At 34.9% G+C, this 17,913-nt stretch overlaps 3 protein-coding genes across 4 annotated transcripts; 2 read left to right on the top strand and 1 right to left on the bottom strand.

Moving 5' to 3' along the window:
- Positions 1–559: 559 nt before the first annotated feature.
- On the top strand, positions 560–1,779 carry LOC111677743 (tRNA (cytosine(38)-C(5))-methyltransferase). Its single transcript, XM_023438930.2, has 2 exons — positions 560–718; positions 789–1,779. Exons 1-2 carry the CDS (start codon positions 658–660, stop codon positions 1,757–1,759), a joined length of 1,032 nt encoding a protein of 343 aa, XP_023294698.2. The 5' UTR covers positions 560–657; the 3' UTR covers positions 1,760–1,779.
- Positions 1,780–2,419: 640 nt separating this feature from the next.
- Positions 2,420–17,147, top strand: LOC111677732 (serine-rich adhesin for platelets). Its single transcript, XM_023438921.2, has 5 exons — positions 2,420–2,833; positions 3,078–4,962; positions 10,713–16,109; positions 16,261–16,413; positions 16,477–17,147. Exons 1-5 carry the CDS (start codon positions 2,828–2,830, stop codon positions 16,665–16,667), a joined length of 7,632 nt encoding a protein of 2,543 aa, XP_023294689.2. The 5' UTR covers positions 2,420–2,827; the 3' UTR covers positions 16,668–17,147.
- LOC111677731 (sulfite oxidase, mitochondrial) lies at positions 5,131–10,148 on the bottom strand. Of its 2 annotated transcripts, none has more exons than XM_023438920.2 (3): positions 9,996–10,148; positions 6,207–7,234; positions 5,131–6,140 (listed from the first exon to the last, which is right to left on the bottom strand). In XM_023438920.2, exons 2-3 carry the CDS (start codon positions 7,207–7,209, stop codon positions 5,332–5,334), a joined length of 1,812 nt encoding a protein of 603 aa, XP_023294688.2. In that variant the 5' UTR covers positions 7,210–7,234; positions 9,996–10,148; the 3' UTR covers positions 5,131–5,331. The 2 variants fall into 2 exon arrangements, with proteins under 2 accessions (XP_023294688.2, XP_046803187.1); XM_046947231.1 differs by lacking the exon at positions 9,996–10,148 and adding an exon at positions 9,767–9,816.
- Positions 17,148–17,913: the final 766 nt, after the last annotated feature.

Below are 17,913 nucleotides of genomic sequence, written 5' to 3'. Positions count from 1 at the left end.
TAAACAAAAATAACTCACCACACCAAAAAAAATGTTTATTTTGATAAAACAGCTGTTACGGTTTGTTTTATTTTTCGTCGGGTTGTTTTCTTTATGTGCGTGGAAAAAGTATAAAATAGTCGGAAAAAGTCGAAAAGTCGGAAAAAGTCGAAAATAGAAAGAAATCGAAAAAACTCAAAAAATTGCAACAAATAGAAAATATATAAATAATTTTTTTATATTAATAATAATAAATAATAATAATATAATGTTAAATGGCAACATTATAAATTTACGCTTCTGGCAATTTTATAAATTTTTAACTCTGGTCGGAAAAAGTCGAAAATAGGCGAAAAGTCCACTATTTATAAAATATTTAAAGTCGAAAAATCGACTTTTAATTAAATGAAAAAAGTCGAAAAATCTACTTTTAACTAAATGCAAAAAGTCGAAAGTCGAAAAGTTTTCTATGTGGATCAGGTCATATTGTAACAAAAACAAAATATGAAGAGTCAAAAAGTCGACTTTATATCTGTCAAACAAATGATTTTCCCATCTGGCAGCACTATTTATTTATACGAAATTAATGAACAAAACACAATCAAATAAAAACAATTTTACAAACGTCTATTATTTTTACAAACTGAATGAGATATTTGTTTTGGAAAATACTTAATAATGGAACTTAAAATTCTTGAATTATTTAGCGGCATTGGAGGCATGCACTTTGCATTTAAATGTAAGTTAAAAAAAAGAAATATAAACAGTTCTTTTACAAAATTTCCTCAAATATATACATACATATATAGATTCTAAACTAAATGGTCAAGTTATGGCTGCCATGGACATCAACACCGTTGCAAATGAAGTGTATGCTTTTAATCACCAGGAAACTTGTTTAATGAACAATAATCTACAAAAGTTAAGTGTGAAACTTTTGGAAAAATTGCAAATTAACTGCATACTTATGTCGCCTCCTTGTCAACCGCATACACGTGTTGGCCAAAAACGTGATATCGAAGATAAACGTTCGGATGCTTTAAATCATATCTGTGAACTGTTGCCTTTGTGTCAAGGAGTGCAATACATTTTAATGGAAAATGTCAAGGGATTTGAAGAATCTCAGGCAAGAAATATGTATATAAACGCCTTAGAGAAATCAAATTTTTATTATAGAGAATTTATATTGAGTCCTACACAAATCGGTGTACCCAACACCAGACATCGTTATTATTGTGTGGCAAGGAAATTACAAGATTTTTCTCTTCCAACTGATAAATTATGTCTGGAAATGCCTATGGAAAACGAGCAATTGAATGAAAATATTAATTTATCTACCATATTAATTGAAGAAGATAAAATTCCAGCAGAATTTTATTTGGATGAAAAAGTCTTAAAACGTAGAGTATGGTTAATGGATATTGTAACAAATACAGCCTCAAATACCATGTGTTTTACAAAAGCTTATACTCATTATAGTGAGGGAACAGGCTCAATTTATTGCCCCTTAAGCTTGAAAGAAATGCAAAGTATATTTTCTCGCTTGAAGGATATAGAAGAAATGAAAAATCTTGGTGTTGAGGAAGAGAAGGAACATTCAACTTTGTTATTTAGTTTAAAGCTACGTTATTTTACTCCTCGAGAAGTTGCGCGCTTGATGAGCTTTCCAGAAACTTTTGATTTTCCGGATAAAACCACAAATCGTCAACGATATCGTTTATTGGGCAATAGCATTAATGTTAAAGTCGTGGGAGAATTAATAAAGTTTATGTGTTTATAAAAAAATGTGTTTTTTCTTTATCTAAATTAAACATTTTTTCATTAACTAACTAAAATATCGATCGAATGGTTATTGATTTCTGATATTTTATAATTTTTTCAGTCGCAATATCGGTGGGCTCAACCACAACAAAAAACTCTGCAATAGTCTTTTTGTTTGGGTTTGTAATCTTTTAATGCGAGCTACTACTCACTAGATGGCGGAGTAAGCGTTTATTTTAAAATTTTTAAATAGTATAATAATACAATACGAAATATAACGTTAACTCAAAAAAACTACAAACACAAAGAATAAACCGATTACCCACATTCATCAATAGTACATCACTGCTCAAATAACAACAATTACGACGAACTATGAACTGCGTCATTTCGGCTTATAGCCGTCTATAAGTTTTTATAAACGCCGTTAACTGTTTGAACATTTTTGCTGCATTTTGTATAATATCTGAAAATTTTTCTTGTATGACGTTTGATATGTTTATCGCACAAAAATACATGGTATTACGATCAGATAATTAACACACAGAATTTGCTGTTTTAGGGATTTACGGATTATAAACAAAATGAAGAGACTTAAAAGCATCGACGGCTGCAGCTGATTTTATGTCGCCGCCGAAATTCTTAGTGATAACGCCGTTAATAACGATTGTTGACGCTGGTCTCCGCATACTACAGAGAAAAACGCAGTAAAAAAGTTTTAAGTGAAAATTTTTCTTATTCGTGCGCCAAAAATAATAATTTTCCCATTAAAACTAACAAACATAAACAAATAATGCAAAAGTTGTTTAAAATAAAAGGAAAATTTATAGAAAAAATAATAATTGTTTAAGGAAAACGAGTCTCACCAGGAAAAATTATAGCCTCCCTCAATAAAAGGCGTAACAAAACAAGCGAAAAAAAAACAAATCTACAGTCTGTCTAAAAGAAAAAAACTTAAAGAACTTTGTTAAATTTAGAATTTCACCAAGAAAATCCGTATTTTTTTGGAGGAAATGTTTAATAATTTATTGCAAAAGTGGCGTTTGTAAGCGATAATTTAAGTTTTGAACGATATTTTCTTCAGAAAATGCAGGTGAGTGGAAAAAATTGTGTGGAGTCTCAATATATCTACATGTACATATGTATATAAAAAAATAAACGGAAAAATTTTACGTGTTCAGTTGTGTGTCTACATGTTTGTCGTTTTTTCTCAAGGAGTCTTCTTGAATAAAAAATGCAATTGTTGACATAACCTCAATGAACCTTAAAAAATATAAACAACAATATTTGTTTTCATTTAAACGATAATAATAATGTTTCCTTTATTTTTGTCACAGCAAGTGGACGATCCACCCTATCTCCAAGTGGGCACGGAGGTTAGTGCCAAATACAAGGGAGCCTTCTGTGAGGCCAAAGTTAGTGAAGTAGTACGCAATATAAAAGTTAAGGTTGCCTACAAGCAAGGTCTCGGCTCGGGCGTTGTTTCGGATGACGACATTAAAGCCTCTCCTGGACAATTAAGAGTTGGTGCTGTGGTCGAAGTACGTCATCCAGATCGTAAAGATTATGTAGAGGCCACGGTCACTAAAATACAAGATTGCTCCCAGTATACAGTGGTTTTCGATGATGGCGACATCACTACTTTACGTCGTACAGCTTTGTGCATTAAAAGTGGTCGCCATTTCAATGAGAGTGAGACTTTGGATCAGTTGCCCCTAACGCATCCCGAGCATTTTGGCAATCCGGTGGTGGGAGGTCGTCGTGGCAGGCGTCGGGGCCAAATGAACGACGACAGCTCGGATGAAGATGACGAAAGTGACGCCAAGGAAGTAATCAATGAGAAGGAAGAGCACATTGGCAAAGTTGTTTGTGTGGAGACAGAATCAAAGAAAAAGGATAAAGAGAAATGGTTTCCAGGTTTAGTGGTGGCTCCTACAGCCCAGGCTACTGTGCGTATACGTGTTAAAGATGAATATTTGGTGCGTTCATTCAAAGATGGTCGTTATTATACGGTGCCTAAAAAGGAGGCCACCGAGTTTACACGTGAGGCGGCTGCTAAACAAGATGGCCCTGCGGTGCAAGCTGCTCTGGAGTATTTGGATAGCGATGTCTTACCTAACCATTGGGATCGTGATGTTTTGTTTGGTCTCAGCAACTCTTCAAGTGAAAATGAAGATGAAATTGATTCGGATTCCTCAGATGATGAGCCGCGTGAGGAAAAAGATCGTTTTGTAGCCCAACTCTACAAATACATGGATGATCGTGGCACGCCTCTTAACAAAGTGCCCTCTATACAAAATAAAGATGTAGATCTCTATCGTTTATTTCGTGCTGTTCAAAAGCGTGGCGGTTATAATCGTGTAACTTCACAAAATCAATGGAAATCTATTGCTGTACGTCTAGGCTTTGCCCCCGTTACGGTTAGCATTACGAATTTGGTGAAACAAGCCTTTAAGAAATTTCTACAGCCTTATGGAGAGTTTCATCGTAAGTTGGGCTGTTCAATGTTAATGTCACCCCGCAATTCCAATCGTAGTAAGGGACGCAGTTTAGTTCGTGCCAACTCAGTAGCTTCACCCAAACCACAAGAAGTCAATAAAGAAGTCTCTACGCCCATTTCAAAACTAGCCACCACTTCAACCAGCAGTTCTTCATTAGCTTTAGCCTCTACACCCTCATCTTCTACTGCAGCCAATGCCTCCATTACCGAAGAATCGGAAAATACTAGTGAATCTAGTAGCCAAGAAACTGTACAAAAAAATAAACGTAAATCTTCATTAGGCGGTGCATCCACCACTTCAACTACCAAAGTCAAAAGTTTAGTAGAGAAATATGAAGAGAAAACTGTAAAAGATAAAGATGAAGGAGATGTGCCTTTGTCCAAAATAAAAGCTGCTGCAGCTAGCAAGGAACGTGAAAAAGAGGATGCTAAGGAAAAAGAACGCGAAAAGGAGCGTGAGAGGGAGAAGGAAAGAGAACGCGAGAAAGAAAGAGAACGTGAAAAGGAGAAGGAAAAAGAGAAAGAACGTGAAAAAGAAAAGGAAAAAGAGAAGGAAAAGGAAAAAGAACGTGAGCGCGAAAAGGAAAAAGAAAAGGAACGTGAGAGAGAACAACGCGATCGTGAAAGAGAAAGAGATAAAGAAAAGGAGAAAGAGAAGGATAAAGAAAGTGGCGGTTCTAAGGATTCTTCGGGACAAGTAACACGCGACTCATCACCATCTGGTAAGTTCAAAATTTTCAAATTTTATTTCACCATAATATGAAAATTACCAACATTTTTAAAACTTCCAATTGAAAATTTTATACAAATAGTTCTAAGTCTTTTCTTTGAATATATAGGTTTTGGTTTAGGTTCAGTAGGGTTACGCTCTAAGTAAACAAAATACTAGATTTCCAAGGTTTTAAAGTTTTTAATTCATTTTATTTAGAAATTCAAAACTCTAAACATTATTTAATTTCATCTTTGGTTCTTAACTTATTAAACTGACATTTGATTTTTACAAGTTTTTTAGAAAAACAACATTCCAATTTTTTTGTCTGTATCCAAAACCCTACTCTTTTTCATTCCTAACTCTCTATTCTTTTCTATACCTAATCGACTGTAATTTTAACACGATGATAGGCATTCGATAAAACACCACGTAAATTCCAAATATTTTCAAAATTTTCCGGTTGAACATTGTAGGCTGAATCTACAGCCTTTGCCCAGATTTCTACTTCTTTTCCCTTTTGCTTAGGATCCACAGGAATGCGTATTGTCCACAAAGACCAGCCATAGTGACGACCATCAGGTTCATCTTCTTGTTCCAAAGTGGCTACATGCCAACTTTTACCTTGATCAGCGGTTAAATCTACACGTACAATACGACGACCACCACCAGACCAAGCATAACCACGTACTTCTACAAAACCATCCTCAGAAACTTTAACCTTATCACCATGAGTGGGAGTACAAATAGCCGATGTCACTGGCATAGCTTGTATGGCAGGAGATTTTTTAAAGTCCACGGTATCCCAATCGGTACTAGGACTGAAACCTTTATAATCATTCTGCTGCCAATGCGAGTTGGACTCATTTTCCGACACCTCAATACGTGTCAGCCATTTAACATTACGGGCACCCACAGTGCCTGGTACAATAGCACGTATGGGAAAACCATGATCACGATTCAAAGGTTTACCGTTCATTTCATAGGCCAATATAACATCACCTCTTTCATCCATAGCTTTTGATAGAGGTATAGAAGCACCATAGGGATTAGCAGTGGGATCTAAATCGGCTCCTTCAAAAATAACATGTAATTTTTCATTAGATTTTACACCCATGGCTAATAAAACATCACGCAAACGTGCACCCGACCATTTAGCATTGCCCACAGCTCCTGCACTCCAGGATAGACCTTAAAAAACAATATATTTAAAATATCATTCAATCAAATATTAAACTGCTTATTAATCACAATTACCTTTAACACTTTTAAATTTAGTCATTTCCGAACGTCTATTACCACCACACATTATAGCTGCCGTTACTGTGTGCTTGGGTAAAGCTTTTATATCTTCAAAAGTTAATACCTTTTGCTCTTGCTTGGCACCCGCTTGAGGAGTGCTAATTTCGATTTCCAATTCATAAGAATCGATATCAATTACTGGCACTGGTAAATGATTTCTAACATAAAAGAACTCATTGGGTGTGTATAAGTTCTCCGCCAATAGCGATAAAGGAGGTTCAGCGTTGAAAGGTCTTTCAGAGGCTGGCTTTAATAAAGGATGTCTTTTAGGTTCCATGGCCCAGGGTGATCCCATATCATCGGTGCTCACCTCATCTTCTGGACTTATATTACCAATACGAAAAGATTCCAACAGTTTTAAGATTTCCTTATTATTATGCTGTTGATAAATAGCCCAAAATGGATCTATGGCACTGCCAGCACCCAACATAATCTTATCACTACCCGGATGATTGGGTATAAACTTAGTGATATCATACACCCCAATGCCATACGTTACCCAGACCCCCTTTTCCAAACTATTATGTTTATTTATTTCCTCCAATTTAAAGGTGGGTAAATCCTTACGTTGTGTACAATGCCATGTTTTAATAACCTTCTCATCATCTTCGCTATTGTCTACATTTGTCGGCTTACTACCAGCTGATTTATTTGTAGCTTCTAATGATTTCATTTGTACCTTTTTTAATTTCTCCATATTATCGAATACCAAATAGCCCAATGTAATGCCACCCAATGTAAATAAGGTATAAATGACATTACTTGTTTTTGGTTTGTTCTTTGTGGCATTTTGTTGAGATTTAAATCTAAATTGTTGCTGCTGTTGTTGTTGTTTGTGTTTATTATTTGTATTACTTAAGTGAAAATTCAGTCCTGTACTTAGACATCTAAGGCCGGTGTTTGTGGTGGTTAGAGGCGAGTTGGTTAATTGTTTAGCTGCTTTTAGTAGAAAACTCATTTTGTATAGGAGGGATGTATGGGGTCTGAAATTTATATAAATCAAAGAAATGTTTTATTTATAATTTAGCATTCTGAATTTTTTATTCTGTATTTTGTAAATAAATATGTACATATATAGATAATTTTCACTGTAGAACTTAGAAAATTTACGCACAATTGGGACGAACAACGAATTTTTCGGAAAGAATATTCCCCGTCAGAAATAGAACACACTTGGGTATATGAAAATGAACACAATCATTGCGTATGACGAAATTCGTCGTACGTAACGAACGACGAATTAATTGGGGAAAATTGTTTTAAGACCAATTCCGGTAGCCCGAATTTTCTGAAATTAGGTTATTGTGAGTACAGCTAATGACAATACAATATTATGTTCGAATATTCGAAAACTCGAAGTTATGTTTGAAAAATTTTTTATGCTCTTAAAATAATCTCTTGGTCATAAAAACTAAAAAAAAATTCGAAAATTCGAACATAAGTTCGAAACATTTTTAAAGCCGTTATGACACTACAATGCTATGTTGGAATATTTAAAATTAAGTTCGAAAATTCAAAGTATTGTTCGAAACATTTTGAAGCTGTTAAAATAATCTCAAAATTGGGGATATTCACAAAAATATAATTTTAGTACTTTTCGAGGCCAATTTCTTACATTTTTTAATTTCGAAATAATGTTTGAAAAACGTTAAAGCTGTTAAAATTATCGTGAAGATCTTTCGTCCCAACCATTAAGATTAAATTTATTTTTCAAATTAAAGATTTATCATATAAAATATCGAAATTTTTTTATGTTTGAGAAATCCAGCTTAATATCGATGTCTGTCTGCCTCTCCAACGACAGTTGGCAGTGTTTTTACATAATTAAAGTCTTTTAAAATTGGTCCAAATTGAACCTAACTCATATACAAATATCACTTTAATACTTCTATACAAAATCTTACGGTACACTTCTCGTTATTGGCCATAATATCCATATAAGTCATTCTTGGTAAAAATCACTTAAACTTTCTTAAATTAATAATCAAATTAAAATTAAATTCATAACATTACAACAATTACAATCATACTATAATTGGACAAAGTTAAAAATGTTCCTAGTTGGAAATTTCTTTAAGATGTTTTATGGAAATTCTCTATGATTCATTGATGTTGTAGCAAATACAATAAAATGTTCATGATATTATCTCAACCGGATGAGTCCATAGATTTTGAGATAGTTCAGGTAGATAGTTTGGCTCTGCAATCAAAAAATATAAAGTGTGTCATGTATGTGGACCGTCATCACAAACCAGGCTTAGATTAAGTATTGTGCGGTTTATAAAAGATTATTAGGCATTAATGGGCTTTTAAATAATAAATAAGTATGAATGTATTGTTGGAAATTGCCAACAATATGATACCCTACATTAATCAGTATGTTAAAAATGTTTAATTTGTTTTTTAATTTTATTTTGGAATATTTTTACTTATTGTTAATTAAAAAAGACATTTTCCACAAAAGGGCTCATAGGAGAGTAGGGGTAAATATGGGTATATCCTTATCAATGTCGGCAAAGGAATTTACGTTTTCTTCAAAGTTATTTATGTCAAATTTTATCGTGTTGTTAGTGTTTATAAGTGAATTTTGACCTTGAAGTCTTTTTCTGAAGGGGAGTTAGTATGGGGGGGTCAAATGAGTCCCGATCATTACTAAAATTGGTAGTGTCATTTAAAGATTTATAAAACTAAGTTTTGTCCAATTATATGCCCAAAGACCCTATTCGAGGGTCGGAGGTTGTATGGGGGCTAGGCGAAATAATGGACTGATTTTAACCATTTTCAATAGCTTTCGTCCTTGGAGGAATAAGTGTGAATACTTAATATCATTAAATTATCTTTAAAATTGTGACCTGTAGCATGTGCACAGGGTTTACAAGGACACATAGACAGACGGACATAGCAAAATCGACTCAGAAACTGTGATTCTGAGCCGATTGGTATACAATATTTTTGGGCGTTACAAACATCAACCATCAACTAACGAGCTGCTATCTTTCCTTTATGGAAATTTACAGACAAAAAGTTAGCAGCTCGTTTTTTATTATGAATAAGATCGTAAGTCTATTATTCTATGTGGTAGTATGTGTTCTTCTTCTGCAACAGGTGATGTTCAACCTCCAAGAACATTATTGATACCATAACCTGCAACTATTAGTATTTTAAAGATGAAGCCCAGTACCGATAACAAGTTTATATTGTTTTGTGCACTCTTTTTTATATTTCTATGTTGTTATCTTTAACAATTTGTTATTATTTAATAATATTTTAAACAAAAGTAGGGTATTAGCATTATCGTCTAGACCGGGTATTAGCATTATAGATATTGCGATGTAAAATATTAGGACCCCCTATACTTTTAAAATTTAAAATTCTTGCTACAAAACTAAAACGAACCAGTTTTCGTTTGATATAACACCTCATTGTCCATGTATGTATATTATTGATAACACTAGATCCATACTAATTTCCAAAAACAAAAATAAATTTCATAAAACCAAAATAAAACTTATGACCTGCACACGCATCTTATCAGCTCAATATCATCCATACATTTAGTATGGTTTTGACAACTTTTATTTCATTAATATTTCTCAGCTAGTTGCCCAATTGGATTGTTTAAAAAGTAACACTTGAGATACTACTAATACTGCTCCACATGTTTTATATGCACTTAAGATTTATTTTATAATTATTTTTTTTTTGTTAATATTGTAAACATCAATTATTTAATATTTTTTTTACCTATTTCTTAGACGGTTACAATTTATGCAAAACTTTTTTTGTTAATTTTATTTTAAATAAATTTATCGGCAAATTTTTTCGATTTTCTTTTGCTTCGCTATTTTAACAACAAACGTCAAAATCCACAGTTAGTGGATAACTGAAACTAAAAAAGTGTTGTTTTTAAAGAAAACAGGAAGGGAGAGAGAGAGAGAAACAAACAATTATTAAAAGAGAAACGCAAAATGAGAGAGGAACTATAATTGCAAAAGCTTTAGTTAAGTGGATGAAAAATCTATTTAAAAGAAATATTAAAAAATATTGTATAAAGTTTGTTTTTTTACAAAAGCTTTAGTTAGGATCTAAACCATTTAGAACAATTTATTTATTTGTGAATTAAACGTTTCAAATTAATATTATTAGCATTTTCTCAAATCTTTTATTCGATCTAGAATGGGATCGGTTACCTTGAAATATCCAGTTAAATTGATCCAAAATACATGTTTTTGATCGATTTTATTTTCTTATATTTACAAAGTTATTACGCGTGTTAGGATTTTTGCGTTTAATTAGTGAAGTTTGTGTATGGTTCCGAAATATACATAAGTGATCAGAAATCTAGAAAATCAGAAATTTTTATACACAAAAATTTGTAAACACAATTTTCCTATTCATGTGGTGTTTCCAGCGCTAATAATTTACCCTAAATAATACTAATTCTTTGAAATCCTATTTTAGGTTCAAATGTTTCTAACAAAAAGGATAAGACACAACGCAAGCAGTCTTCCCAGAACGATGACAAACGTAGCAATAAACGTCGTAAAGATGAAATAGTTGTAGAAAAGATAGATACAGGTGACTTTGTGGTAGAAACGGGTGATAAACTAAAAGTCTATTATCATGAAAAGAAAGTGACATACGAGGCTAAGGTTATAGAAATAACTTTACAACGTGGTACACCCATGTATTTGGTACATTATACTGGTTGGAATAATCGTTATGATGAATGGGTACCAAGGGAACGTATTGCTGAAAATTTAACTAAAGGATCGAAATTTAAGGGTGGTGGCAGAATATCTAGTTCAAGTGAAAAATCTAAGGAAAATCCACCAAAACCACCATCAGCAGCTTCATTGGCTTCGACACCAGCTGGATCGGCCACAAATAGTGCAGCCTCCTCGACATCATCTACTACACAACAAGCGGTAGTATCAGCCTCGAAAACACCCATAGCAGCTGGTAAACGGGGTCGTGGACGTAGTGATTCTATGCCTCCGAGATCAACTACACCTTCCTCAGTGGCCTCGAACTCTAGTCGTACCAAATCACCAGCAACATCATCGGCTTTGAAAAAACGTCCTCAAAGGCAAACACCCAATTCGGCTAGAAGAACATCGGCTAATGTTTCAGATGTTTCTATAGCTACCGAGGAAGAGTCGGATACAGATTCTGATGAACCTGTTAAAAGACCTATACGCAATATGAAAGACTCTGCTAAAGGATTAAAGTCTCCCGCTAAATCTAAACAATCAATATCAGCGCCCAATAGTCAATCGGATACCGATGATCAAGATGATGAGGAGGATGATGATGAAGATATGCCAAGTACCAGTAAGTCTTTGGTACAACGTAAAGGACGTGACTATGATCTAAATCAAATACGTTCTGAACTAAAGGGATTCCAGAGTATAAAAACCTCCATAGAAAATGAGGATTCGGCAAAAGAAATAAAGGATAGTAAGGAAAGTAGTATCCTTAATAAAATTAAAATGGAAAAGAATGAGTTTGATATGAAGACATCAGTAAATCCATTAAACTCTTCTTCACTTAATCTGAAAGAAGAATGTAAACAGGAAACTAAAGAAGAGCCACGTAAACGTTCTTCTACTGAGATTTCCTCAGAAACTGATTCGTTTGGTGATGATGAGTCGCAATCTTCTGATAAGACTACACAACTCGAAAACATGAGAAAGAAATTCCAACAAATAATAAATGCTGAAAAATTAAGATCATTAGATAAGCCACAAATGGTATCTAAAACTCCCACCACATCCATGGGTAGTACTCGAGTGGTGGAGAAAATCATTAAAGAACGAGAAAGTGAGAAAAGACAGGAAACCATAAAAGCTAAACCTTTTATAAAACAAGAGGAATCTAAATCATCGGTGGGTGTTATAAATATAAAACAAGAACCAGATTTGAAAACGGAAGCAACAACACCACTCAAGGATGAAGAGAAGAAACCCGTCTTAAGTGCCACGCCAGAAACAAAAACAGTTATACTACAACCCACTAGATTCCCTGCTTCGGCAACGTCATCTTCCAGCTTAAGTATGCCCAGTAAATATACTTCAGTTATAGTGGAAAAACCTCTATCTGTGGCTAAGAAATTGGAAACTTCTTTTGGCAAAAAAATAGATACTCCCAAAAAAGGTTCTTTGACAGAATCCTTAAGCGCTCATTCGCAAACAGCTAAAAAATTCATTGAACCAAATTTACACAAAGAAATCATTAAAGTTGAGCCACCAGCCGCTTGTTCGCCATCCTCCACATCTTCAACCTCCTCTTCTACGTCATCATCATCAAACACTTCTTCTTCGTCTGGTTCAAGATTTTTGCCCGACATGAGTAAATTGGACATATCAGGTAGTTCTTCTTCTACTTCTACATCGTTATCTTCACCATCTACCACTTCGACTTCTTCTACTTCTTACGCCAGTGCTTGTGCCAAGGAAACAAAGGTTTCATCGTCTGTTATCAATAAACCCAATTCACCAGATGTTTATGAGTTCAAGGACAATGAACCATTTGAATTTGAAATACGGAAATCACCCATGGTTCAATCGCATACTTCTTCTGTTATCACCGCCAATATAGGAGCGACTGCCAGTTCAAGCACAGCAATAACACAACGTAATAAGTCTAATGTCAAGACAGAGCTTCATAACACCTTGGGACCAAATCCTATGTCAGCCTTGGTTAATCGTAAAAAACGTGGTTCACCCATGAAAGAATCGGTAATAGAAAAAGCTAAACTTTTAAAATTGGAAGAAAAGTCCAACACACCCAGTCCCCTAGTAGCAGATGCCAAATTATTGCATCATTCATCAGCATCCACTACATCCTCCAGTACGGCCAGCTCTTCTACTCCCATTAAAACGCAAATTTCGGCACAAACTAAAACTAACGCTAGTACAACAATGAATGCTCCAGCTCTGCCAAAATCTATACCACCTACTAATACTCCAGCCTCTTCGGCTTCTTCTCTATTAGCTCCGGTAATAACGCCACAAAAACAGCAAGGAGAAAACTCCGCCTTCGATACTCTGCGTAAATCTCCCAGTTTTAATTTGAACATAAATGCCTTAAATGAGGAATTGGCACAAACTGTTCAAGAAACTACAAGGGCCTTAACTGATGCCCTACAATCACCACAAACACCTGTCATACCCACCAATCCTTCAGAGATTACACCCACAAAGACCTTACCCGAAAAATCATCAAATGTCTTGCCATCATCCTCTACAGCGCATTCTACTTCTACCATAAAAGCTACTGCAATAGTTCAACCCATAGTAGCCTCTCCTAAATTGTCTACACCTCCTAATATGGCCACCACTCCTACCACAAAACCACAAGTTGGCAGCCCTTTCATAGAAACACGCAGCGTATTTGAGTTATCATTTGGCGCGGGCTCCAGTAGTCGTGAAAATAAATTTGAATTGGAAAATGCTAAAGTTTTGCTGTCCGCTACTGGTGGAGCTTTTGATTTTGATCCCTCTAAATTGGAAACAAAACCTACCACCTCCTCCATAGCCGATAAAGTATTAAAGGCCATATCCCAAAAGAAAGAGGAAGAAGAAAATAAAAAGCAAGAAGCTGCAGCAGGACAAACGAAAGATAAAGAGACAGCTGATACAAAAGAAGAAAAACCCACAATTTCTAGTTTGCCTTCATTATTAACAAGTAGTTTAAATACAAACACAACTCTCAAATCTTCGTTGGAAAATCTAACACAGACAAATCCATTTGCCACTAACACTTCGTCAGGTACTTTGCTGAGCGAACCATTAAAAATAAACACCGACATTACTTCATCATCCTCCTCATCGACGGGTCTGTTAAGTGGTCCTCTAAACACCTTCCTGGCAAATAAGCGCACACCTTTAACTTCCCCTGAACCGAAAATGGGTATTTTGGAATCTATGGGAGGCACCAAGAATCAGCTAACGGAGACCATACAAAAACTAGAATGTGCTATACAAAGACGTACACCAGTCACTAGTCATCCAGTGACACCAACCACTCCCCTATCTTCTACCAATCCCGAAACATTCTCGGATGATAGCAACGACAGTACAGACTCTGAACGAAGATTGGTAATAGAAGATGTGGCTGAAGATTCAGGAGCAACTACCACACCTGTAGAACAGAAACCCAGCCCTGTATTACTGGGACCAGAGTCGTGTAAACCCTCGGCCACAGCAGTAAAACTGGAAACAACCATGGGTGCCGCTAAAGTGGCCTATGCCACACATCATGACATTCCGGCTCCTATACCCATTAAAGCTGTTACTTCCACTACTCTAACAAGAAATCCTTCTTTAACAGCATCAGTGGTTACTACAGCATCCACAAATTTGATTAGTATAACGACGTCTAACACTTCGCTAGTAGGTAAAATAATACCACAAAATGCCACCACATCAGTTGGATATCAAAATGCTCCCAAACCCGTCATACAAGTCAATCCACAGCAAACGCTGTCTTCAAGTAATTTACCACAAACTATACAGAAATCTGTATTAATAATGCCCACAGCTGGTGCTCAAAATCAACAAACTCAAATTGTTAGTGAGAAAAAGCAAGAGATTACCTCCCAGATGGGACAAACTTCAACAGCATCAACTATTTCTACGCCCCATAAACTGGCAACGAGTTCGGTGCGACCATCGAATACGGTGGTAACGGCTTCTGCAGGAGTTCCCATAGTTTTGCCGGATATACCCGCTTCAGTAGTTGTTGCTTCCACAGCAGTGCCTTCGGTAATGGCTGCCGCACAGGCAGCTGCTGCTGCTCTTCAAACTCCCAAGCAAACACCACAAAAACAATTGCAACAGCAAAGCCAACAAATAGTAGTAACACAATCTCAATCTATCTCTTTAGCTGCCACCATAACAAAACCCAATCTAGTAACCACTACATCAACTTTGCTATCAAATCCTACACAATCCCACATCACAGCATCCTCAATACAAGCCTCCAATCCCACAGCATTTGTGTCCACAGCTAAAACATTTGAAAACTCTACAACCATAAGACCCATACCACAAAATCTTAAACCTATTACCACATCCGGCCTCATACAAACACCTTCAAAAGGTGGATTTCAACCACTATCGGCACCCAGCAATCCCACACCAGCACCGACTTCAACATCTGGTTTTTATCTGGATCCCAGGACGGAATTACGGCCAGATGATGGTCTAAAGCCTTTGGGTGATATACCAAAACCTACAAGTCTGCCAATAATAAATCCCCTGAATCCACACTCTAATCTTGCAACTAAAGAAATAGCACCACCACCACCTTCAGCGCCTTTGGTGACCGTGGCCTCATCTATGGCAGCAGCTGAAACAACAACTACATTACCTGATCCACACAATGATTCCATTATACAACTGAGATGTGAAGAGACCATACCAGGAAGTCCGGCTTCGGTTATAACTGGACGTGAAGATTCTCAAGAAAGAACAGCCACTTCCATAATGCCCGACTCAAGTGTTACGGCCGATAAAGACTTTTCTAATGTACAATCAAACAACAAAACCTTGCCATCTGGTTCTTCTACAACAGCTGCTGCAGCGGTAACAACTTCAGCCACTACTACCACTACAGCTACCACGAGTAGTTCTCCCAACGATTCGGGCAGTCAGGAAGATGAGTCCAGTGAAGATTTAAAGAAATCGGTAGATGTAGAAAATGAAGTATCGCCACGTAAGCGAAGAAGACCACGTAAACAGGCTGATAATAACGCTATGGTAACGGAACAGCAGCAAACACAAACGCAACAAACTCAACATCATCAACACTCAAAGAGACGGAGAGCGTTGCAGTGCAATAAAAAGAATACTGGTGAGTACAATTTTGTTTAAATTTTTAATTCTCTAAAATAAAATTTTTAAATTCTATATTTCGAAAATATTCTTAATTTGTTTAAAATTTGTCGATTTCCAAAAAAAAAAAAAATTATTTTGAACTGATTTTTAATATATTTTTTTAACAGCTTCTGATAGCGATGACAATTCCGATAATGTTTCACAACGCAGTGCACATCACGGTACACGACATCAACAACACAATTTATCGCAACAACAAACACAACAATCTACAACACCAGGTTCTAAACCATGTCCCTATAATTTCCTAGTGCAATTGGGTAAGCGACATCCACACATATCAATAAATTATATAATTCAGTACTTATTTAATTTTCTTTCAGATCCTTCACTCAATCCCGACCAGTGTATAGCAATTTTATTAAAACAAATCCAAGATTTACGTAAAACGTATAATATAATCAAAAGTGATTTGGCCAGTATTGATAGGAGACGCAAAAAACTACGTCGCCGTGAACGTGAAAAGAAACAGCAGCAATTACAAAATCAACAACAAATGAAAGTTGGTTCATAAGAACTAACGCACACTTCATCATTTTGTATAGAATTGAAGCATTTCATAACATTTTTATTTTAAATTCATGCGTATTTCTCTTTATTTTATTATTGTTTGTCGAATTTCAACAAAATCTTTTTATGTAAAAATATTTGTCTATAATTGTAGTCTAGAATTCCTTAAAGAATAATTATATTTTCTTGTAAAGAATGAAAAAAGAACTGTAGGATATTTTCCCTTTGAAGGATATGAAAGGCAAACAAATTTTTCTTGTTTTAATTTGTACTATTTTTTTTAAGGAAATAAGTTAATATCAATATGCATTAAAGCAAATATACACATATATATTATATTATTATATATAAATATATAGAAATATAATCTGTAGAATTTACATCGTAGAATGTATAAATAATGAAAAAAAAAACACTCAGATTTTAACTTTTATTGTGAATATATACATATTTGAAATAAATAAAGAAAAACATTTAATAATAAAAACAACATTAGTCGTTTTAATTAAGTTGTATAAGAAATTTTAAACGAATTTTTTTATTTTGTTTATCTCAAACAAATTCAAAATTTTATAGTTTTGAATAAAAAATTTTTAATTTTGTATAAAAAAGTTTAGTTTTAAGAAAAATTTCTCAATTTTCAACAGAAATTTCTAATTCCAAAATATGCACTGATCTATACTAAGACTATTGACTGATCTGTCGTCGGGACTTTAGATTGAGCTATATTCTGGACTATAGACTTATCATTATTCTCGATTAAAGAATGGATCGAGCCATGGATCCAACTTGAGTGTCAGGAACTTCTGTTTGTTTTTACTTATTTTATTTTTTCATCCACCTTTACAAAGGAGGATCCCCGACTGGTTGATTATATAGATCAGTGTATACATAGACTTGTCTATAGCCCGGACTATAGACTTATCTGTATTAAGAACTATAGACTGATCTAAAGACTGAAGACCTATGTAGGGTTTAGAGTAAAGACTGATCTACTGGCTGGATCTATGGAGTGATCTACAGGCTGGATCTATAGTCAAAACTATAAACTGATCTATAGTATAAACTATAGACTGATTAATAGTCAGGACTAAAGACTGATCAATACTCTAAACGATAGACTAATCTATAGTTTAGACTATAGACTAATCTACAGTCTGGATCTATAGACTGAACTGCAGTCTGGATCTATAGTCAGAACTATAGACTGATCTATAGTCAAAACTATAGACTGAAATATTGTCGGAGTT

This window comes from Lucilia cuprina, chromosome 3, assembly GCF_022045245.1.
Source record: "Lucilia cuprina isolate Lc7/37 chromosome 3, ASM2204524v1, whole genome shotgun sequence".
NCBI lineage: Eukaryota > Metazoa > Arthropoda > Insecta > Diptera > Calliphoridae > Lucilia > Lucilia cuprina.
Note: the sequence above shows the minus strand (reverse complement) of the source record. Positions and strands in the feature narration are given on the sequence as shown.